Source organism: Python bivittatus, unplaced genomic scaffold, assembly GCF_059951505.1.
Source record: "Python bivittatus isolate LINGU-HERP-01145 unplaced genomic scaffold, Pbiv_v1 ctg000980_np1212, whole genome shotgun sequence".
Classification (NCBI taxonomy): Eukaryota; Metazoa; Chordata; class Lepidosauria; order Squamata; family Pythonidae; genus Python; species Python bivittatus.
The window spans coordinates 31,175,576-31,194,495 of NW_028277125.1; the positions used below are offsets into that span (position 1 = coordinate 31,175,576).

An 18,920-nucleotide genomic window follows, 5' to 3' on the forward strand; every position below is an offset into this window, starting at 1 on the left:
AATATTAGGATCTGCAGTTCTAAGAGCGGTTTAGTTGAATCAGATCTACTGAAATGCAACACGCTTTTTTCAAGGCAAGCAGGCTGAGATGGTGCTGCTTGAGACTCCTAAACTTATAGCTCAATCCTAAATGTAAGTTCTCAGAAGTAAGTCTAATTTATTTCAGTAGGATTTGGTCTAGGGAAAGAAGGCATAGAACTGCAATGGCTGCATGTCTTCTGATTGATCAGTTAAGCTTAAATCTATATATTTAGCTGGTTAGTAGAACCAGTTGTAATTCTATCTGGATAATTCATAAATTACTAAAAACAAACACACACATTAGGTAACAATCCTAAACACAGAGACAAGGAAGTAAAATCTAGTGACTAGAGCAAAACTTCTTCTCAGAATGTCTTCTCCTCCCCAACCTACTTATGGCTCTTTAAAGTTACTGTCCAGTGATCTTTTCTAGCCTGTGATAAGAAGCAAGACGTCACTCCTGGGATCAATATTTGTCTAGCTAACTCTTTTGTATTACAACAGAGTGAAGAAAACACTGGATTCCCCCCCCCCGTCATTCAAATCATGACATGATTTTCCTTTTGCAGAGGGACAATTAATTCCTACAATGGTCTTTAAAACAAATAAAAGAATACACATTGTATATCTAGAGTTGCTGGTGATTGGCTGTCAACTTTGAGTCATAGAATAAAAAGCTAAAAAATAAAAGTAAAAATGAGTATGAGACAAGACACTAAAAATAAAATGAAACGAAGCAAAAGAAAAACAAACACCATCACCATCAATCCTTTATTACTGAAGAGAAAGCAGAGCAGAAACAATTACCAAAATAGTATAGTTACAAAGAACAACATTCAGTGAAAGTTAAACTTTGTCAAATTTCATTTCAGTTGGAGAGTTTAAGGCATTATCTAATTCTTTGATGAAACAAAAAGTAAAAAAAAATGCTTAACTTTAGTTGAATTATAAATTTTAAGTAGATTGAGTAGTAAAGAGTGAAATCAAACTTTTTAACAACTCTATTTCTTTTTTCTAGTATATCAAACTTCCCAATCCATTAGCAAACCATTCCATAATACTGGATTTTGTTTTTAGTTTCTCTTTACGGTTTGTTAGCTGGAACCTAAATGTAGTTAGCCATAAGCAAGTCCCGTTTATTTTCAAATGATCTTACTTCCAAGGCAGCAGCTGAAATGGTTCTTTACACAGACCTATAGATGCCTCAAAGTAAAGCGGCAGGAAAGGAGGAGATCTAACAGGTTATTCTTGTCTCGAGAAACTTAGAAGTGCTTTTAGAGTACATGAATTTTAAAGTGAGTGAGAGAAAAACAGCAAGAGTAAAGCTTCCGACTATATTTGGGAGGGAAAAAGCCTGCTAAATAGCATAATTGATATTTTTCCCTCTTACAGGGGAGAAACATACTAATGTTACCGTCCATAAATAATTGCCTGGGTGTTGTTAATAGCTCTAATTTTCCTTGCCCATTTGATGTACTGCAGGTTTAATATAGAGCACTTACTAATCCAATTAAAAGTGCACCTGGCCTGGAAGAGCTCTATAATTAGCAGAAGCATTTTTAGCTATTTCCACTGGAAAGGCGTGAAATCCTCTCCGCTGGGCTAATATGGGGGTCCAGGCATTCGTAGCTAATCGTTCGCCTGGAATGTGAGCAGTTCCCGGGCAGGGGAAAGTTGAGAGACTTTTGTCTCCTCTTGGGAAATGAAAAGCCACAGGACCAAGGTTGCCCTTCATCCAACCGAACATCTGACACAGGATTGGGACCTCTAGTATCTGCTGGTGGCTTGCAAAAATGATTTGGTATGCCCAGCAGGAGAAGCCATTCAGGCCATAGAGGCAAAAGTGGGTGAAGAGTTCCATATAATGTCAAGGTGACCTATGGAACACCAGGAAAGGCATGAGCCAATCACTTGGAGCATTTTGAACTTTCCCAAGTTTTATCCTTTGGAAAAAGTCAGGTTCTTTTATTGTTCACACTTAACTTTGAATTAAGAGCAGCTTAAGATAAATGAGCTCTAATAATTGGGAGACCATTCTGTGGCTCTTCTGAAAAAAATCAACGATCACAACCTAATGTTACCACCATAATCACTATATAGACAAAGATTTTTTTAAAAAAGTTGCATTTCTCTTTACAGAAGGTTACCTGTACACTGCATATATAATATAGTTAGTTTCTCACTCTTCCCTCCTCTCTAATTTCTCCACTTACTGGTTGGTGGAGCAATTTTGACTCCCAATGAAGTCAAAATTGTAGGCTATGAAAGCAAATTCTCATTCCATAAGACAAGTATCGTCAACAATTTACCATGCATGTCATTTGAAAGATCAGCCGACTTTGTCCTATGGGAATTAGCTGAGAGAGATCTATATATCTCTCCTTTGGAGAATGTGAAGAGTTTTTAGTTCTACTTTCTTTTTGCTTTTTCTCAGTTGAATTCTTCTTCTCATCAATTTCTATGATTTTGGATTTTATCTAAATAAAGATAAGAAAAAACATATGAGTCAGAGTAACGCTTATTTCCTCCTTGAAAGACTTCCAGGCATTCATATAGAATCTCGAATTCCTGAGTATAATTATCTGTACCTTTACAAATATTGCATCTATATAGCCTATCTAGAAGTACATCTCATAAATCGGTGCCTTTCCTTTGAAACTTAGTTTCACCATTCTTGGTGCAATAATTTGAGGACAAGAGAGCCAAAAGTGCAGTGTAATCCTATGAAGATTTAACTAGAAGATAGTGCTATGGAGTTCAAATGAGTCTAAAATTGCCGCCCAGAGGCTGCATAACTTCCCTTATGGAAGTCGATGAGAATTTTTTTTTCAAAAAGTGCATACCTTTGACAGATGCAGGTTCACCTCCATTAGACGTGAATCCTAGATAGGAGCTTTATTTAAAGGCAGAAATCATCATGATAATGATGTTTCTGTTTCGGTTACCAGCCATTTAGAGAATACTGTTCATTATTCAGATGAATGAACTGCCCCAGGTCTGGCACGTAGCATTATATCTAAACGAATAAAGTTCTACAGTTCTTATAAGAGACTCCAGGCTTTGTATATCTTGGAGAACACTGCTGGAATTCCTGTTCGCTGAGCTATAACTCTGCATGCAGACCTGCCTGAGTTTCCCCATCCCACCCCCTCCTCCTTTTCCCTTCTCTCTCCCGAAGGGGCCTACAGGGTAATAATGTTCCAATTACAAACGGCAACTCCAGCCAAACTCCGCTGTATGGAACGCTTCAGCAAGGTCGCCGTGTGCCTGGCACCGCTGGTGAGGTTCTCTGCGTTCAGATGAAGATATCGTCATGTAAAATGTAGAGCAGGGGAAGGCCCGACCAAAGCGAGTTGGCGGCGGCACAAACCGGGCAAGAATCCCAGACTCAGAAAACGTCCGGCCCTTTTGCTCACCCCGGGGTGGAACCAGGCGGCTGGGTGCGAGAGGGCTAGACTGCGACGTGGGGAAGAAGGAGGCCACGAAAATTGCTTTTGCGGGAGAACAACTGCTTAGTCCACAACCTCTTAAATAAACCTTGACTACTTGGGAGTACGTTTGTTGGGCCGGATCTGCTGCTCAGAATGATTAGGATCCAAGGCTGCAGAGACCGTCGACTTCGGTCCTAAGGCAGTGACTTAGAAACCAATCTAGGGCAGTGACATTCCAAGGAATGAGAAGAGAACCAACTTCTGGCTAGAGAATAAGGAAATGCACCCCTAGATTGTGGTTCTCAGCCCAATACTAAACATCCTAATCCTGAAGTAAGCCCCTAGCAATACTTACTATATAGCAAGCCTTGCTTCAATCGCTCTTGAAGGTCATTATTCATTCAGCAGTTTTAGGACTTCGGCCATAAAGTACTCCGCTTGTGACCTGAGCTTCAGCCCAGAAGACATAGCCTGTGATCCAACGAAAGCCTCTTGCAAATGGTTTCTTTTAAGAGCTGCCTCCCTGTACACACTTACCTAAGTATAAATCCCACTATATTTATTGCAGCGGACACACGAGTGCATGGTCGTCCTCTCATCAGAACGTCCCACTCGAGCAACGAGGCTCCCTGATGATCAAACGCATCTCCAGTAGCAATCTAGAATGTCTAGGGAGCTCCAGGCCTGGCTTGGCCCATCACTCTGGGCCTTTATGTGGCTCATGTGGTCCTGTTTAGTTTCTCCTGTGCATCAAGTCAGTTGTGGTTTGCAAACCGTGGTGTACAGCTTGGTGGAATTTGCAAGCCCAATCAATAAATCGTGGTTTATTAATAACACATTCAACAAACCAGGTTTTTAGACTGCACTCACGTCCTGCTTGGGGTTTCCTGGTTGGCTACTGTAAGAACAGAATGCTGGTCAAGGTTGGCATTTGGTCCAATTCCTCAGCATTCCTCATAGCTTTTCAGAGGTGGAAGTCCCGTCCTAAGCGGAGTTAATGTTGACTGTTGCTTTACTGAAATTGGTGGGAAACCTATTTAGGATCGTGGCAGGAGCAGCCAGTGCTATAGTTCAGGACTCTGAATTTTTTAAAGGAATATTTTGGAAAGTACTTAACTATGCTGTATCTATCCTGGCCAGTAGGACCTGTGCAGTATTTGCTAAGGGAGCGAATGAGCACTGCTGGGGCTTAATTAAACGATCGAAGTAACCCTTCAGTCGGAATTTCTCTTCCCGAGGAGTTTCGTAGGAATAAATGGAAGCTGCACACAAGCTCTAACAGCTGACAATCCTTTCAGAGTGTGTGCATTGGGGGGAGGGGGGTGAGCAGTGGTGAAGAATTGCGCCCCAAAGTTCACCCGCTTAGGATAGCTGTTCAGGGCAGCAAAAGTAATCTGGATCTTGATTTTATTCAGCTACCCAAGTAGAGTTTTAAATGAGTTGAGGTTCTACACTAAGTCTTATGAGTTGATGCACAGGCACAGACAACATCTATACACATCAAGTGAGGAACATAAGCCTCGTTGCTTAGAGCAGCCATCAAGGCAGTGAGATGTTACTGGAGTGGAACTAATAGCAAATTATAACCATTCACTTTCTGAAGCAGTGGGAGACAGTGAAATAATACTTCTCAGCCTCTCCGAATTGCAGTTCATCAAAACACCCAGGAAATCGGGGTGTGCGCGTGTTTCTGTGCTATTTTCAAGAACACTACTGAGGATGAGGAGAGAGAAAGGACAAGCTGATATCAGGCTTCTGAAGTATCAAAAGTTTGGATTGGACTTCTGATACTTTACATGAATTTGAGACCCATATTGGACATAATCCTAAAAATTAAGTTTATAATCATGTCCACGGCTATTTGGAAGTAAACCTCATTTACACAAGGTTTATTTTTGAGTAAACCAGCATAGGATCAATCCCCCCAAATGCTTTTGCTTCAGAACAGTTCTTTTGTTGCCCCCAACAGGACAATTTGGAATCAGATCTGTTAATAACTACTGCTGTGTGTATTTCAGTTCAATCCACCATGGGGCAAGATGTTCATAGAATTAATAGTAGGCTTATAGGTGTGGGAGTTTGAAAACAAATCAAAATATAGGTAATCAGTCTTCTAAAGCTACAATGTAGTAGCTAATGAATATGCGGCTAAGATATTATTGGGAAATTTCCTTGTGCAATGAAGTTAATTAGAGCTACCCCCTTACCTGGAAATAACTCTTATTGTATCCTGCTGGACTTACTTTGCTTAGACACACACACACACACACACACACACACACAAATGGTGCATCTTTGTCAATTCAAACTGTGGCTCTTCAATTCATTAGGTTTAATAAAACTAGCTTCCAAAGAATGGAGTTTTAGTTGAGGTTATCTGTTGAAATGCATCCATAAATGTATATCCAGGCTTCAAGATATCATGTAAACTCCTGAACACATACAATATGAATGTGTTTCTTACATTGTTCAATCATTAACCACCAAGCGCAGTGGGAAATCTAGTATCTAAATAAAAGTTTGGGAAGATTTTAGAAAGGAGGAGAAATTTACAAAGGCTCAATCTGTGTAATTGGGCTTTTAAAATGGTGAAAAGCTTTAACTCATTAATTAATCTATATAATAGTTTGAGAAATTCAGAGTACTTTGAAAAACAATCATTGTTGGATTCTGGTGTGTTTTCCAGATGCAGCTAATTTCCTGTGAACATTTACGATTGGCCCTTCAATTCTAATCACACTACTTGAGAGTAAGAGCATAATTTCATTGAAATTAATCTTTCGTTGATGAAAACAAAATAACTACGAGCTATGTTTCTTTTCCTTCTTCAACTTTGGTAAAGCATCTGTTATCTTTAAAGCCATTTCCCTCCCCGTACTTCCAAACGCCGTTTCAGCTACCCTTCCGGGCATTCTGAATGCTTTAGAAGGTAAAACAAAATCCTTATGCCGCTTTATCCAACATGCATACATGTTAAAAATGGTGATCACAATCTCCTGTTTGCATATTCATTTCTTTTCTGTGATGAGCTGCATGTTAAGATCCAAGAATCTGGATCTTTATATTACCCATCAAAATAATATACTAAGATGTATATTCATACAAACACACACACACACACACACACACACACACACACACCCAATTATGGGTACATTGCATGGCCCTGAGTGTTTTTAATTTTTTTTTCATAATCTAAAGTCTTTTGCTCATAGACTTCTGTTTAGTTATCACTATCATATTGGCCAGAAATGCCTCTCGTTTCTAAGATCTAAATTTGTTTTTACTTTATTTTGGTCTCAGCACTGACTTTTTATTCCAAGATAGCAAATGACCAGCCGTTCTGTTTTGTTTTTAAATCAATAATTCCAAAATGAATCATAAGTTGTTGGGGGAGGGGAGAGGGAAAAGAGAGCGTAAGCTTCAATCTCATTGTTTCCTTTATTTCAAAGAGGAGAAAAAACCTGAACGATTCTCATCCCTTTGATTGATTAAGGTCTTGAATAACTTGAAGCTTGAGAGTGACAGTTGCTGAATAGACTATTGCCAAAAAAAAGGAGCGCTGTGGAAAGCCGGGCTGGCACTTCAGAGTGTAAAGGAGGCGAGTTTGCTGGCACTTACCAAGTTATAAATAAAAGGACACGCACAATAGTACCTTCTTTAAAGACAGACAGTCTTTACAACACTCCTGGCGTCATATCCTGCTGTGGTCACTTCAGCTCCTAGTCAGTCTTTTCTTTTCTTTTCTTTCTTTCTCTTTCTTTTTTTAAAAAATCTTTTCTCTCTCTCTCTCTCTCTCTCCCAGCAGTTTAGTTTGAATGCTATAATAAATTCCCGGGAAGAAGCGCTTCTTAGCGAAGTTCAGCTTAACGAATACATATATCGTGTCTATGTGTTTGTGTATCTCCACCCCACCCCACCCCACTCAGAATCACATAACTGAATTCACAGGGATTCCTCGATCTGTTTAGTCTTGAAAGTAGGAACCTCTCTTGGGGAGAGACGGAGACGGCTGTTTTCATCATTGGCTTGTGCACGCCCCCCCCCCCCCGCCCGCTCGGAATAAAAACCTGATTAATTTTCCCCAATGCAACTGCAGCTTCGAAAAGTTTCCAAAGGAAATGGGGAAGGGCATCAGGATTGGGTTGGGGGGCGAGGGGTGGGAGAGAATGTTGCTGGATGTCAGACACACGCCCAGGGGAATCTAGTCTGGAGTGCAGAAGACAAAGAAACGTCTCAGGAGAAACGGCGAAGTTTCTCTTTTAATTTCTCCCAGACTAACACGTACAGCTGCACATTTATAACCTCACAGCAAAGACAGAAAAGGTAGGGGGGGGGGCAGAGAAAGTTACTGACTCCAAGCAATCAGGAGGCTGGCTATTTCCCTATTGTCATCTTCTCCCCGGTGGCATTGTGCCAAGAGAAGTTGTAAAAAGACCCACTGACCGACAGACCGACCGAAAATAAAAAATAGACCGGCTCTCCCCCCCACCCTCCTGCATTTTTCCCCCTCGTCCAGCCATTTTTCTGCAAAGAAGAAAAAGGGGAAAGAAAGACACTTTATCAAGGAAAGGGAGGCGAGTCGCGGGTCACACTCCAAAGCCGGAGCTCTTCAATTGTCAGGATGAGAAGAGAAAGTTGGCGCTTTCGTCCAATCAGCTCCGGGCTTCTCCAGACGGGACAGTCTTCCGGCTGGCCAATCGCGACGCAGAGATCCTAAGGAAGCTTGGGGTGAAAGAACTAATAAATACTCCAGAGCGGAGTTTCCTTTCACTGCAAATCAAGAACAAGGAGAACTCATCCCCGCCGCCTGCCACTCAAGCCGGGCGAGATCAATGCGAGCTTCTTCCCGGACAAGGGCTGGCAGTTCGCGGTTTTCTTCAGCTGCTGAAGCCGTTGCGAATCCCTCTTTTTCGGGCAAAACTTTTCCCTTCCTCTCGTCTCTCTTTTTCCGCCACATTTTCGCTCTAAGATATCACTGACAGAAAGGAGAAAAGAGCCTCCCCTCCCCCCTTCCTCAAGTTGGATCCCCTCCCTTTCCTTCCCCCTCACGTTTTAAACCCCGATCTCTCTAGATTTTAAATTAACCCTCCCCCCACCTTATTCTATGCGGATTTGCTATTAGGGCTGACCTGCCTTCCCCTCCCCTTCTCCGCAATTCTTGGATATAATACGTTTAAGAAAGCCAAGCTGCGACCAAAATGACAACTCTGGGTGGAGCTGTCCCCAGGATGATGCGACCAGCTCCTGGACAGAATTATCCTCGCAGTGGTTTTCCGTTAGAAGGTAAGGACTGTGAAGCAGCAGGAGAGTGTGGAAGGGGAGTTGGAGATAAAGGAGGGGGTGTTTAACAATCCCTGCAGCCTCTGTTTGGGTGAGGGAGGCTGACGAAATGGGTCTGGTTGTGGATCTGGAGTCTCCTTGCGTTCCTGGAACTAATTTGTTAGTGGAGTTGAAGAAGCAACTTTCTGCGCACGTGGATCGAGCCAGGGTGAAGAGGAAAGCTCTGAGAATCTGCACCCTTTCCAATGGAAAAAATCAAGGCCACTGCAGTTCAGGTGGCACACTTCCAAGGAAGCAAATCAGGCATAGGGATATACAGCAGCATTAAAAAGCATGCCCCAAATCATGCTCTCTTTCCCAACTTCTCCCTGCGAGCTTTAGTTTACTTGACTTTGTATTTTTTGCAGGAAGGGGAAAGGAAAAGACAGAATGTCGCTGGAGAAGGTGGAAATCAGCTGCACTCCACCAGTCAGTTTCCCTCCTTTTTCACATTAAATGCCATTGAACGTAGTGGGTTAGAGTTTCCACCTCCATACCTCGCAGGTGAAGGAGCCAAGAAACTTCATAGCCGTTTTGAAATGGCGATCTTACATTTCTAGCTCAGCTAAGGAAAAAAATGTCTTTACGTAGAAAAGAGTTCGCAGCACCAGGCCTTCCCTTTAGTCCTATCTAGTTTTCTCTGGTAACAAGAAAGCCTTGCTTCTAACAAGAATTAGCAAACCTACTTAATTATTTCTAGTGCTGTACAGCAGCAATGATTAAGTTTCCTACTGAGCAATTCCCTTTGAAATCATACTGTTTCAGCTCAGCCTCCAATTCACCCCACTCCCTTCTTTCAGTAAGATTTAAGGAACTTCGGTCCAATGCCTCTCTTTGTGCACCCTCACGGATACCCCCACCCCCGCACACTCAAATCTAGAACATTAAATGTATCTGCACAAACTCAAACGCAATTTTGGAGACTCCCAATTTCCAGAGGCCGCCTTCTGTGTTGCTTTCCATTTCTTTAGACTCGTAGAAAAGTTTTAGTTGTATAGTTCTTTTGCCCTGTTAATTAATACTGGCTGTTTTTTTCCCCCCCTCCTTGTCTCGCCAGCTTAGAAAGAGATAAAAACAGGTGAAACAACTTCTTCTTCTTCTTCTTCTTCTTCTTCTTCTTCTTCTTCTTCTTCTTCTTCTTCTTCTTCTTCTTCTTCTTCTTCTTCTTCTTCTTCTTCTTCTTCTTCTTCTTCTTCTATTGGTAGTATGTACATTCGAAGTAATTAACTCGCACGAGAGGCAACAAAGTGGCAACTCTTTAGCCAGCTGGGGCATGAGGTGGCAAAGCAAACAGTGTGTGACACTGCGCAAATTGCTTTGGGACAAAATGGATGTGTACATAAGCGGATGGATAGATGCACAGTGATGGACTGGCAAATTATTTTTTAAATCTATATTTTTCAAATCAATTCTTCAACTTCACTCCATCAGATGAATGTAATATTGATACCTGTTATATTCTTGTCACAGATCTGTCTAGCTACCAGTACAATATCCTTTTCTGAACAATGCTACCTACATTTTAAAACCCAAACAGAACCTAAATAAAAGTCCTAAAGTTCCTTAAAAACTAACAATAATGGATTTAAATCAGACTCAGATATAATTAGAGCAGATCAAGTAAAATCCATGGACTAAACCTAGTACTGACCTTGAGCCATTTATTTCAACAGGTCTTATTCTCTGGATAGAACCCTTTATAAATTGAAAAATATTGTACCCTGGCACACTTGAGAAAACCCCACAATTCACAAATACTTACAAAACCTTAGTTTTTCCTCTGAGATACAGAAAAAATGAATGGTCCAAAGTAGTACATTCAGAGATCTAATTACAGGCAACTACAAGTTGGTACTTATAATAATTTCCCACTGTTTAACTTAGAAATTCTCTCCTGCACTTTTTGTTTGTTTTCAGGGCTGGGGACAGAATTCTTTTATTAAGTTGCCCATGTATGTTTCTGGCTTTTGTGGTACAGTGCAATACTATTGGATGTTGAATTCAGATTAAATGTAGGAGCCTAAAATCCTGACTTGATCTGTCTAGATTTAGAAGATGAAAAACTTTATTCAATCTGAACTCTAAACGGTTTCATTCGGAAGGAAGGTCCTTTAAGAACAGAGGCTAAATGGGCTGTCAGCTTTCTACTAAGAGTATGATGAATTGGCTTATTCAGTAGCCCCAATTAATAACATGGGTTGAACATTTTAAAGTAGCCTCATGCATTATAAGTAGGCTGAAGTCCATGCTTTCAACAATTTTTAGCTAATTTTGTGACCACAACAGAACCATTCAATGGTGTTGAGATAAATAACTTGGGTTAGCTAATTTTGAGTGTGTGACTGTCATGTTCCAGGAAAAGTATTTTGGATTTGGGTATCAGGATAATATTAGCTTCCCAACATAGGGTGAACTCAAGGTCTGCTAGTCCTTATGCATGTTTCTGTCCTGTGCATTGTCCCTCTTCTCTGGGAGTTTGGGTGGAAGGACTTCTGGATGTACCTGGCTCATCCCCAAACAAGTACTCTCTTTTTTTTTTTTTAATGTTCCCTCCATCCAGTCTCCACTCCTCTGGGCCAAGGCCGAGTCAATCAGCTCGGGGGTGTTTTTATCAATGGCAGGCCTCTACCCAACCATATCCGCCACAAGATCGTGGAGATGGCCCATCACGGCATCCGGCCATGCGTCATCTCCCGCCAGCTCCGAGTATCGCATGGCTGTGTCTCCAAGATCCTCTGCAGGTACCAGGAGACAGGCTCCATACGGCCAGGGGCCATTGGGGGCAGCAAACCCAAGGTGAGTATCTCAGGAGGCAGACAGGCGATGGGTACTTGGGGCATGGATCCTCTAAAATTGCAGTTTCACTTTACTTGGTAACAGTTTAGGTTGGCTCAGGTGACTTGAAGGACGATGTTGCTTAGGAGAGTACACGGTCACCCTGGCACTTTTGGAGAAGGGATATCAGCTTCTCTCCCTCCAGTTTTCTTCAGCGCATTCCATGCAGTTGTAGTAACTTTGCTTCATCCCCTTCCCCCAAATTGAAATCAGTCATCCCCTGAAAACAAATGGGAGTTGGGCCACCCAAAATATACTTTGGGGATTATATTTTAACTGATTAGCTTTACTATTAATGGCGGTAGTACTATTAATTAAAGCTCTGGATCCACCTTTCAAATACTTTATGGATGAGCCTTGCCTTATTGTTATTTGTGGGTTGTCTCAGCCCCTGTACTGGCAGGTTTATATAGATAGTCCATATAGATATGGAACCACATTTACACCCTTCCCTCCAAGATAATGCTGGTCTTATCTTTTAACTGTTTTACAGTAGTTCTTCCTGAAAATAGCTAGTTTTTCCCAATGGACAACAAGGTGTGGGGAAAAATCCCTCATAGTGCTTCGCTATGAGGCCAGATCAGGTTATATGTTGTAGATTGTGGCCAGTGGTGTCCCTTGAGCATGTTGGAAAGAGTGGTACTCACTTCCTGGCAAAATATACCAATCACTAGCATGAAAATATTGGCACCCAATCCATGAGGATAAAGCCTTTGGTTAGCAAGGCATTATGAGCATAGAATGGAAGCCACAGTTTGGACAACACAATTTATAGTGGCAGTTCTTTTTACTGATCCATGTAGGAAGGAGTAATTTTTACAAGGAGAACCCTATATTGAACTCCAAACTGAGTCTCCATATTAGCCTAGTATTTCAGATGAGCCTAGCTGATGTGGCTAGTTCCTAGTTCAGTGTTCTGTGCCACTGAAAATTGAGTTAGTTTGGTATAGCTATAGGTGTGTTGTGCAAATATAGCCCATATGGATTTGGCCCTGTCCTCAGATAATTGTATGGAGTGAGGATGAAGCCAAACAGACCTGCAGAGCAGTCACTCAACAAATGCAACTAGACCTCCAACCACGTCCATACCTGGCAGGGAGGCTTGCATGCATCTTCTGACATCAACAAAGCCACATTTATCTCTGCTGGTTGTTTAGACTTTCTTCCCCACCCTTGAAGAGGACCAGGATGTCCAGGACTGGGAATGTAGAGTCTCCTTCCGTTAACTGGACTTGTACATTGTGAGGGGCATATCTCCTTCCTGGCCTTAAAGCACCTTTGCTTGTTTGTTACTGTGCGGAATAACCCTTTATCCTAGCTTCTTTCCCTTGTAGAGTTGTTCAGAGAATTTGTGTGGGTCACCCAATCCTAAATTAAGAGACTTAGGTGGGCCTGGTATGTCTGCCACAATCAGTTGGTCACTAACCCTGATGGAATGTTTCTGAGAAACAGCGTGGAAATTAGACTCCAGAGAAGCCCAACTTTCTCTTGCCTTTCAGGGCACTTGTTGGCTGCCCTCCATTTCTCAAGGCAACGGGTCCTGCTTCTGCTACAGTAGCCCCTGACCAGAACCACTGTCCAGTGATCCTAAGGATCATTACTTATGCTGGTAGTAGCCTGAGGACGAGGGCACAAGCAAATGCCACCAATGAGTATGAGCTGAGCCAAAATGAAACTATACTTTTAGCTTTTCTTTTTTGGCAGTCCAGTTTTCACTAAGCCGCTGCAACTCCACCTCAGTTCTAAACAGATTTGGGGGTGGGGGGGACACAGATACCAACTGAAATAAGTTGGTTTACTTCATGGTTAATTGTTTTGGAGTCAAATGTTTCTGACATGTAGATGTATATAATTAGTAACATGTATTTATTTATTTAGAATGCTACCAAAATGACCAGCCAAATTATGAAGTAGGTTTACACTAGAGCAGATTTTCCTTTTAAAAATACTTTCCATCTTTTAATAAGTTTATCTTATACTGATTTCTATTCTTCCCTCTCTCCTCACATTTCTCTTTAAAGAGAATAGTAGATTTGAAATCTAAATGTACTCTAATATAAAGTACTTTATATCACATCTGTAGTCCTGTCAAAGTGAAAGTTGAAGCTTCTTCGTTTGTTTCATTTTCAACAGAGGGGTTCTATCGTTTATGTTAAATAATATTTTGAATGATTCCTGGGGGCACAGAAAAATGTAGCCTCTGCTTTCTTTTTTGGGAAAATTCGTGGTTGCTATTGTTCAGTGAAACTTTTATTGCACTTTCGAAACTCCTTTTTTATAACATTTTGTATCTCATTAATTAAATGGATTCTCCCCCGTGTTGATTCTTCTCCCCCCCTCCCATCTTTGGAGAGAATATATATAATGTAATATATATATAATTATATATATGTATATATAGAATTACATTATATTTTTGGTTTGGTTTGGTTTGGTTTGGTTTTGCACTCGATCTTTATTGCTTTAAAAGAAACGCTTAATTTTAATGGACAGTTTTTGGGGCGGGACTGAGTGCCAGTTTATTTTCCTTTGAACCCTTTTGTGAGAATAAACGACATGTTTCTTTCTTCTTTTCTAAGTATCGATCTCGATTCTTAATTTGTCCACTCCCTCATTATCGAGTATTGTTGTTTTCATCCTTAGGGAGGTCTTGCTAATTTTAAACGGTCTTCCCTGAATCGTGTCATATTCTTGACTTTGCTGCTTTAGGTCAGACAGGCACTCCAAGGTCCATTTACAAAGCTGATGACACGAAGTCTTGTCCCGAAAGGATTCTAGAGTTTGTCCTATTTTTCTGCACCTCCCGGCAGGGCGGTTTCCTTCGCCGGATTTACTGAGCCTCGCCTTCTTGTTATATTCCTTTCTCCGTCGTCTCTTTCGCTTCGCCCTTTCTCCTTTTTTCCGCTTCTTCCATCGTGCTCCCCGCGCCCACCGCCCCCCAAGAATACAAACCTTGTTTCCTTTCTGGATTGTTTTTATTAAAGCAGGTGACGACGCCGGATGTTGAGAAGAAGATCGAGGAGTACAAGCGGGAGAACGCGGGCATGTTTAGTTGGGAGATCCGGGACAAGTTGCTGAAGGACGGCGTGTGCGACAGAAACACCGTGCCTTCAGGTAAGTCGCCCGGGAAAGCGGTAACACTGGGGTTCTGCACCCGGCCGGTCCTTCTCTGTCTCCAGCGGAATCCACCGACAGTTTCCTTCCTCGGTCCGAAAAACGTGGATCTGGATGGAAACCTGCGGTCTGCTTTATGCCTACTCTTGCTCCTAAGGGGATGTGCCTTGGGAGGGACCCTGTTTGGGAATAAGTCTAAGTGGGACCGCACTTTCCCGCGGCGCGCACCAGACCCAGCCTAACTGGGAATGGCCTGGCCAGCTTCCACAGGCTGGGTCAGAAGGGAGCGCCCGGGGGTCCGACGGCCTTGCACGGGAGGGTCGCGAAAGAAGGGTGGGGCTTGGAGAGTCGCACTTGCGCCAATCCATTGAACGCTGCGTTGGACTCTTCCCGGTTTCAAACCCAGGGGACACGGTGGGGGGAAGCTAAATTATTGACAGTGCTGCATCCCCCACCCCCCCACGCCAGCGGGGAATGAATGCGGAAGACCAGGCTTTATTTTATAGGCAGCGGATTTATTTTATAGGCAGTGGATGAAAGGGAAGGGCGAAAAGACGGCGCGGTCTTGACCAGCGGTGCAGGCTGGGTTCGGGCGAAAGAGCAGAGGAGGACCAGCGAGCTTCGCCTCCTGGCACATCTCCTCCACCCAGGTCATATATTCGGATGATCCGATTAATCACCATTTGAACACCTGTTTCTTCGTGGCATGAGGCTTGTTTTTACTTAACATCCGATAACCGCGGAACTTTCCTTTCTTCTCCCCCGTTCCTCGAAGGGGGCTTTCCGGGGCAGGATTGTGTCGCAGACCCGCAATTAATGCATGCGTGCGCGCACGCATATTTATGCTTCTATGTATGGATCTATGTGCATCATAAAAATACGAATATTTTACCTTAGTCGTTAGCTAAGATCCCTTCTGGATCGTCACCTCTTGCGCGTTGTTGTGGCCTCGGTCAGTTTGGTAGAAGTGAATTTCCAATCTTCCACTAACTATCAGTTTTATTATGTTGAAGAAAATTGGGGGTGGAAGAGAGAGACAAAGAACAAAACAAACAAACCAAAACAAACAAACCAAAAAACAAACAAACCAAAACCGGGAGGGACTGATTGGTGATGGCTTCTCTATCAGTCCTTGAAAGGAAGCACAGAGATATATTGGTATAATATATAAGAAAAAGAAGGGTAGCCCTGTCTTGATTTCCATCCTTCCTAGGAGAAAATAAAGGCTGCCTAGAGGGGAAAGAATTCTTGGAAATAATTATTCTTTAGGTTTTTGGAGGTTTGGGGCAAAATCTTTTCAAGGGGATTTTTTTTTTTTTTTTGAGCAGCATTAAATGCTTTGATTCCTACAGGGGCCCACATCATGTACTTCAAGGAATACGTTTAAAATATAGGTAGGACAATATTTCTAATAGCGATGAGTATGAACATGTATGAAGGCAGTTTTGTGTAGTAGTTAAGGCACCAGCCCAGAAATCGGGAGACGGTGAGTTCTAGTCCCGTCTTAGCCATAATGGCAGCTGGGTGACCTTGGGCCAGTCACTCTTTCTCAGCCCTAGGAAGCAGGCAATGGCAAACCACTTCCAAACTCTTGCCAAGAAAACTGCAGGGACTCGTCCAGGTGGTCTCCCGGAGCCAGCACGGACTCGAAGGCACCAAAAAAGAAAAAAAAAGGGGGGGGGGAACCACGTGCTCGCTCTTCCCCACATATTCCACTCGAGTGAGATCCTCAAGGAAGCATGGGTATGTGCGGGTCCTGAGGGTTCAGCAGCCTGGAAGGAAGACTCTGCCCTCTGAAATGGCTTCGAAGGAATCGCGTTTCCCCTGAACTGCTGCTCCGCTAATTTGAGAACAAACCTCCTCAAGGTCTGCAAAACTGCGCTGCCTCCTTCAGTATCTTTACGAAAAAGCGTGCCAATCTTTGCTTTTTGCTAAGTTAGGTGGCAGACCAGATTTCCTTTTTAAACAACCAAACTTTTATTATCTGACGTTGTTCTAGTGCTGTTCAGGGCTGACGTGGGTTTTCTTTTTTTTTTGGTGTGGTGGGGAATGTGCACCGTCCTTCAATGCATAGATTTTTCTATCTATTGCGGCGTTCCCGTAACTCGCTTACTTCTGGGGAACTTATCCATAGTTTTTCAGTTAACACAATTTTTCCTGATTGGGTACACAGGCTAAACCATACATTTGCCCCACGGATTGGGTTCGTAAAACATACTAGGCTAAAACGTGGGTGATTACTTCGTAGCTCAGGCCTGCGTTCATTCATATGACCCACATAACCAAGTCGCTTCAAAGCCCCGCAGCAAAAGCATTGGGCGCAACGTGTCCAGGAGACTGAGAGCTGAGCAAATTCAACTCTTCGGTTGTCTTATGGTTCAAGGTTTTGGGGAAACTCAGAGGATACTTTGATCCAATAACTAGCCGAAGAGGATCTTTTGCAAACTAAGACAGGGTGTGAGCGCTCACTCGATCGATCGGAAATGGGGAGGGGTGGGGGACCCAATTATAAAGGATCGCAAAACCGCAAGCAAAGGATGCACGGAATCAGCCCAGCCCCATTTCCTAAACGGAAGGGATGCTGAACTGTTGCTTCCAAGCATCATCCTAGTCTTCTGTCTTGTGCCCCAGGGCGACTCGGAGCCCAGCCGGGTTATGTGAGGCTTCTCCCAGTTCCCCGCTTCACACCTGACTTGTCCCTTCTTTCCTCTTTCTTTCCCAAGTGAGTTCCATCAGCCGCATTTTGAGAAGCAAATTTGGGAAAGGAGAAGAAGAGGAAGGGGAGCTGGAGCGGAAGGAAGCGGAGGAGAACGAGAAAAAGGCCAAGCACAGCATCGATGGTATCCTCAGCGAAAGAGGTAAGGACGGCCGCCGTCCCCAGGCTTGGTGTTGCGCGGAGTGTGTGTGTGTGGGGGGGGGGGGGAGGTGGTGGAATCGCCGCAGAGAAGCGCTGCGAGAGCGAGGAGGCCCTCCAGGGCTTGACTTCCTGGGTTGGAGGGAGGGGAAGCTGTACTGTATCTAGAGAGAGGTCCTTGGGTTAACCTGAATGATGGTGGCAGCTGTTGCAGGTGGGCGCATCTGGTGTGTTTTCTTTTTCTTTTTGGGTGGAGGAGAGAAGTTGGAAGGTAGAGGAGGCTGTTAGAGCTGAACAAAACAGAAAGGCACAATTTCGGCAGGAGTCCTAGGAAACTCCGTGGACAGTGGGGACTTTCTCAGGACCTATAAGGTGTAGGTGGTTTGCAAAAATGCCTCTTGTGCGCAAAGTTTTTAGGAGGGATATGGATAGATGTTGACTCAGCCTGAAAGCCTTTTCAGAGGTGGTGAAAAGTGGAGCATTTGAAAAACATGATTGCATTTGTCTGCCTCTCTGATTTCTCCTTTATCAATGTCAGTCTTAGGGATCAGAATTAAGATGACTTACATTGCAGCAACACCATTTCCCCTGTAGTGCTAACCAAGAGTCTAGTGGCACTTTAAAAACTATTATGTCCTGGACCAGAATTCACTTCCTCAGTTGTGCAACACAGGTGTCCAGACCTAGGGAGAAATTTGCAGAAACTGACAGTGTTGAAACCAGTGTGGCTTAATTAGCAGAGAACATGGGTGGGATTGTGGCCATTATTTAAGATAAAATCCAAAGTTCACTTATCTTTTCTCTTATTCAGGTTCACTTTCTGAGGCTAGAATCCAGGAAGGAGGTCCCATTAAACTCAATGAAACTTACTTATTGGGAGGTAGCTAGTAAATGCTAGTTGGCCTAAAGCTCTTTAGTGCCTGTTGAATGAGTTCCAGGCTTCAAAGTTATGCAGTTTATTAATTATGCTTGCTTCTCTGGGAATATGTGTTGTTACAATCAGTGGAAGTTAACTCAGGAGCGACTTAATTTTTCTAGAGGTAACAGTAGCTGTGCTGCTATTATGTTTAGATTCAAGATTCCCCATCCTAGCAAGTAAACCCTGCAGCAATTTTAAGGTCTATTTTGGGGGCAAGCCTCTCCCCACACTATCAAACACATAGGCAGCATTCATATAACACACTCACACTGAGTTAATTTATTTCTGGATTCTCACAATACACTCAACAATGAACTTACCAAATTTATACCATAGCCTACTCCTCCCTCCTGAATATCTAACCAAGGTTAACTGTCACCAAGCCTAGCATGGTGTTGTACCAATGCAGCTGCTAGGACTTTGC

The 18,920-nt window shown here is 42.9% G+C and overlaps 1 protein-coding gene across 3 annotated transcripts in view; it reads left to right on the plus strand.

Annotated features, from left to right (window-relative positions):
• The first annotated feature begins 8,450 nt into the window (after positions 1-8,450).
• Positions 8,451-18,920, plus strand: part of PAX3 (paired box 3) — a 98,169-nt gene continuing 87,699 nt past the window's right edge. For 2 of the 3 annotated variants that reach the window (XM_007425661.3, XM_007425663.3), the window contains exons 1-4: positions 8,451-8,738; positions 11,335-11,570; positions 14,594-14,723; positions 17,447-17,581. In XM_007425661.3, coding sequence (XP_007425723.1) covers positions 8,654-8,738; positions 11,335-11,570; positions 14,594-14,723; positions 17,447-17,581 — 586 coding nt within the window. In that variant the 5' untranslated portion in view covers positions 8,451-8,653. The remainder of the gene's footprint in view (positions 8,739-11,334; positions 11,571-14,593; positions 14,724-17,446; positions 17,582-18,920) is intronic. The other variant, XM_007425662.3, reaches the window with a different exon arrangement.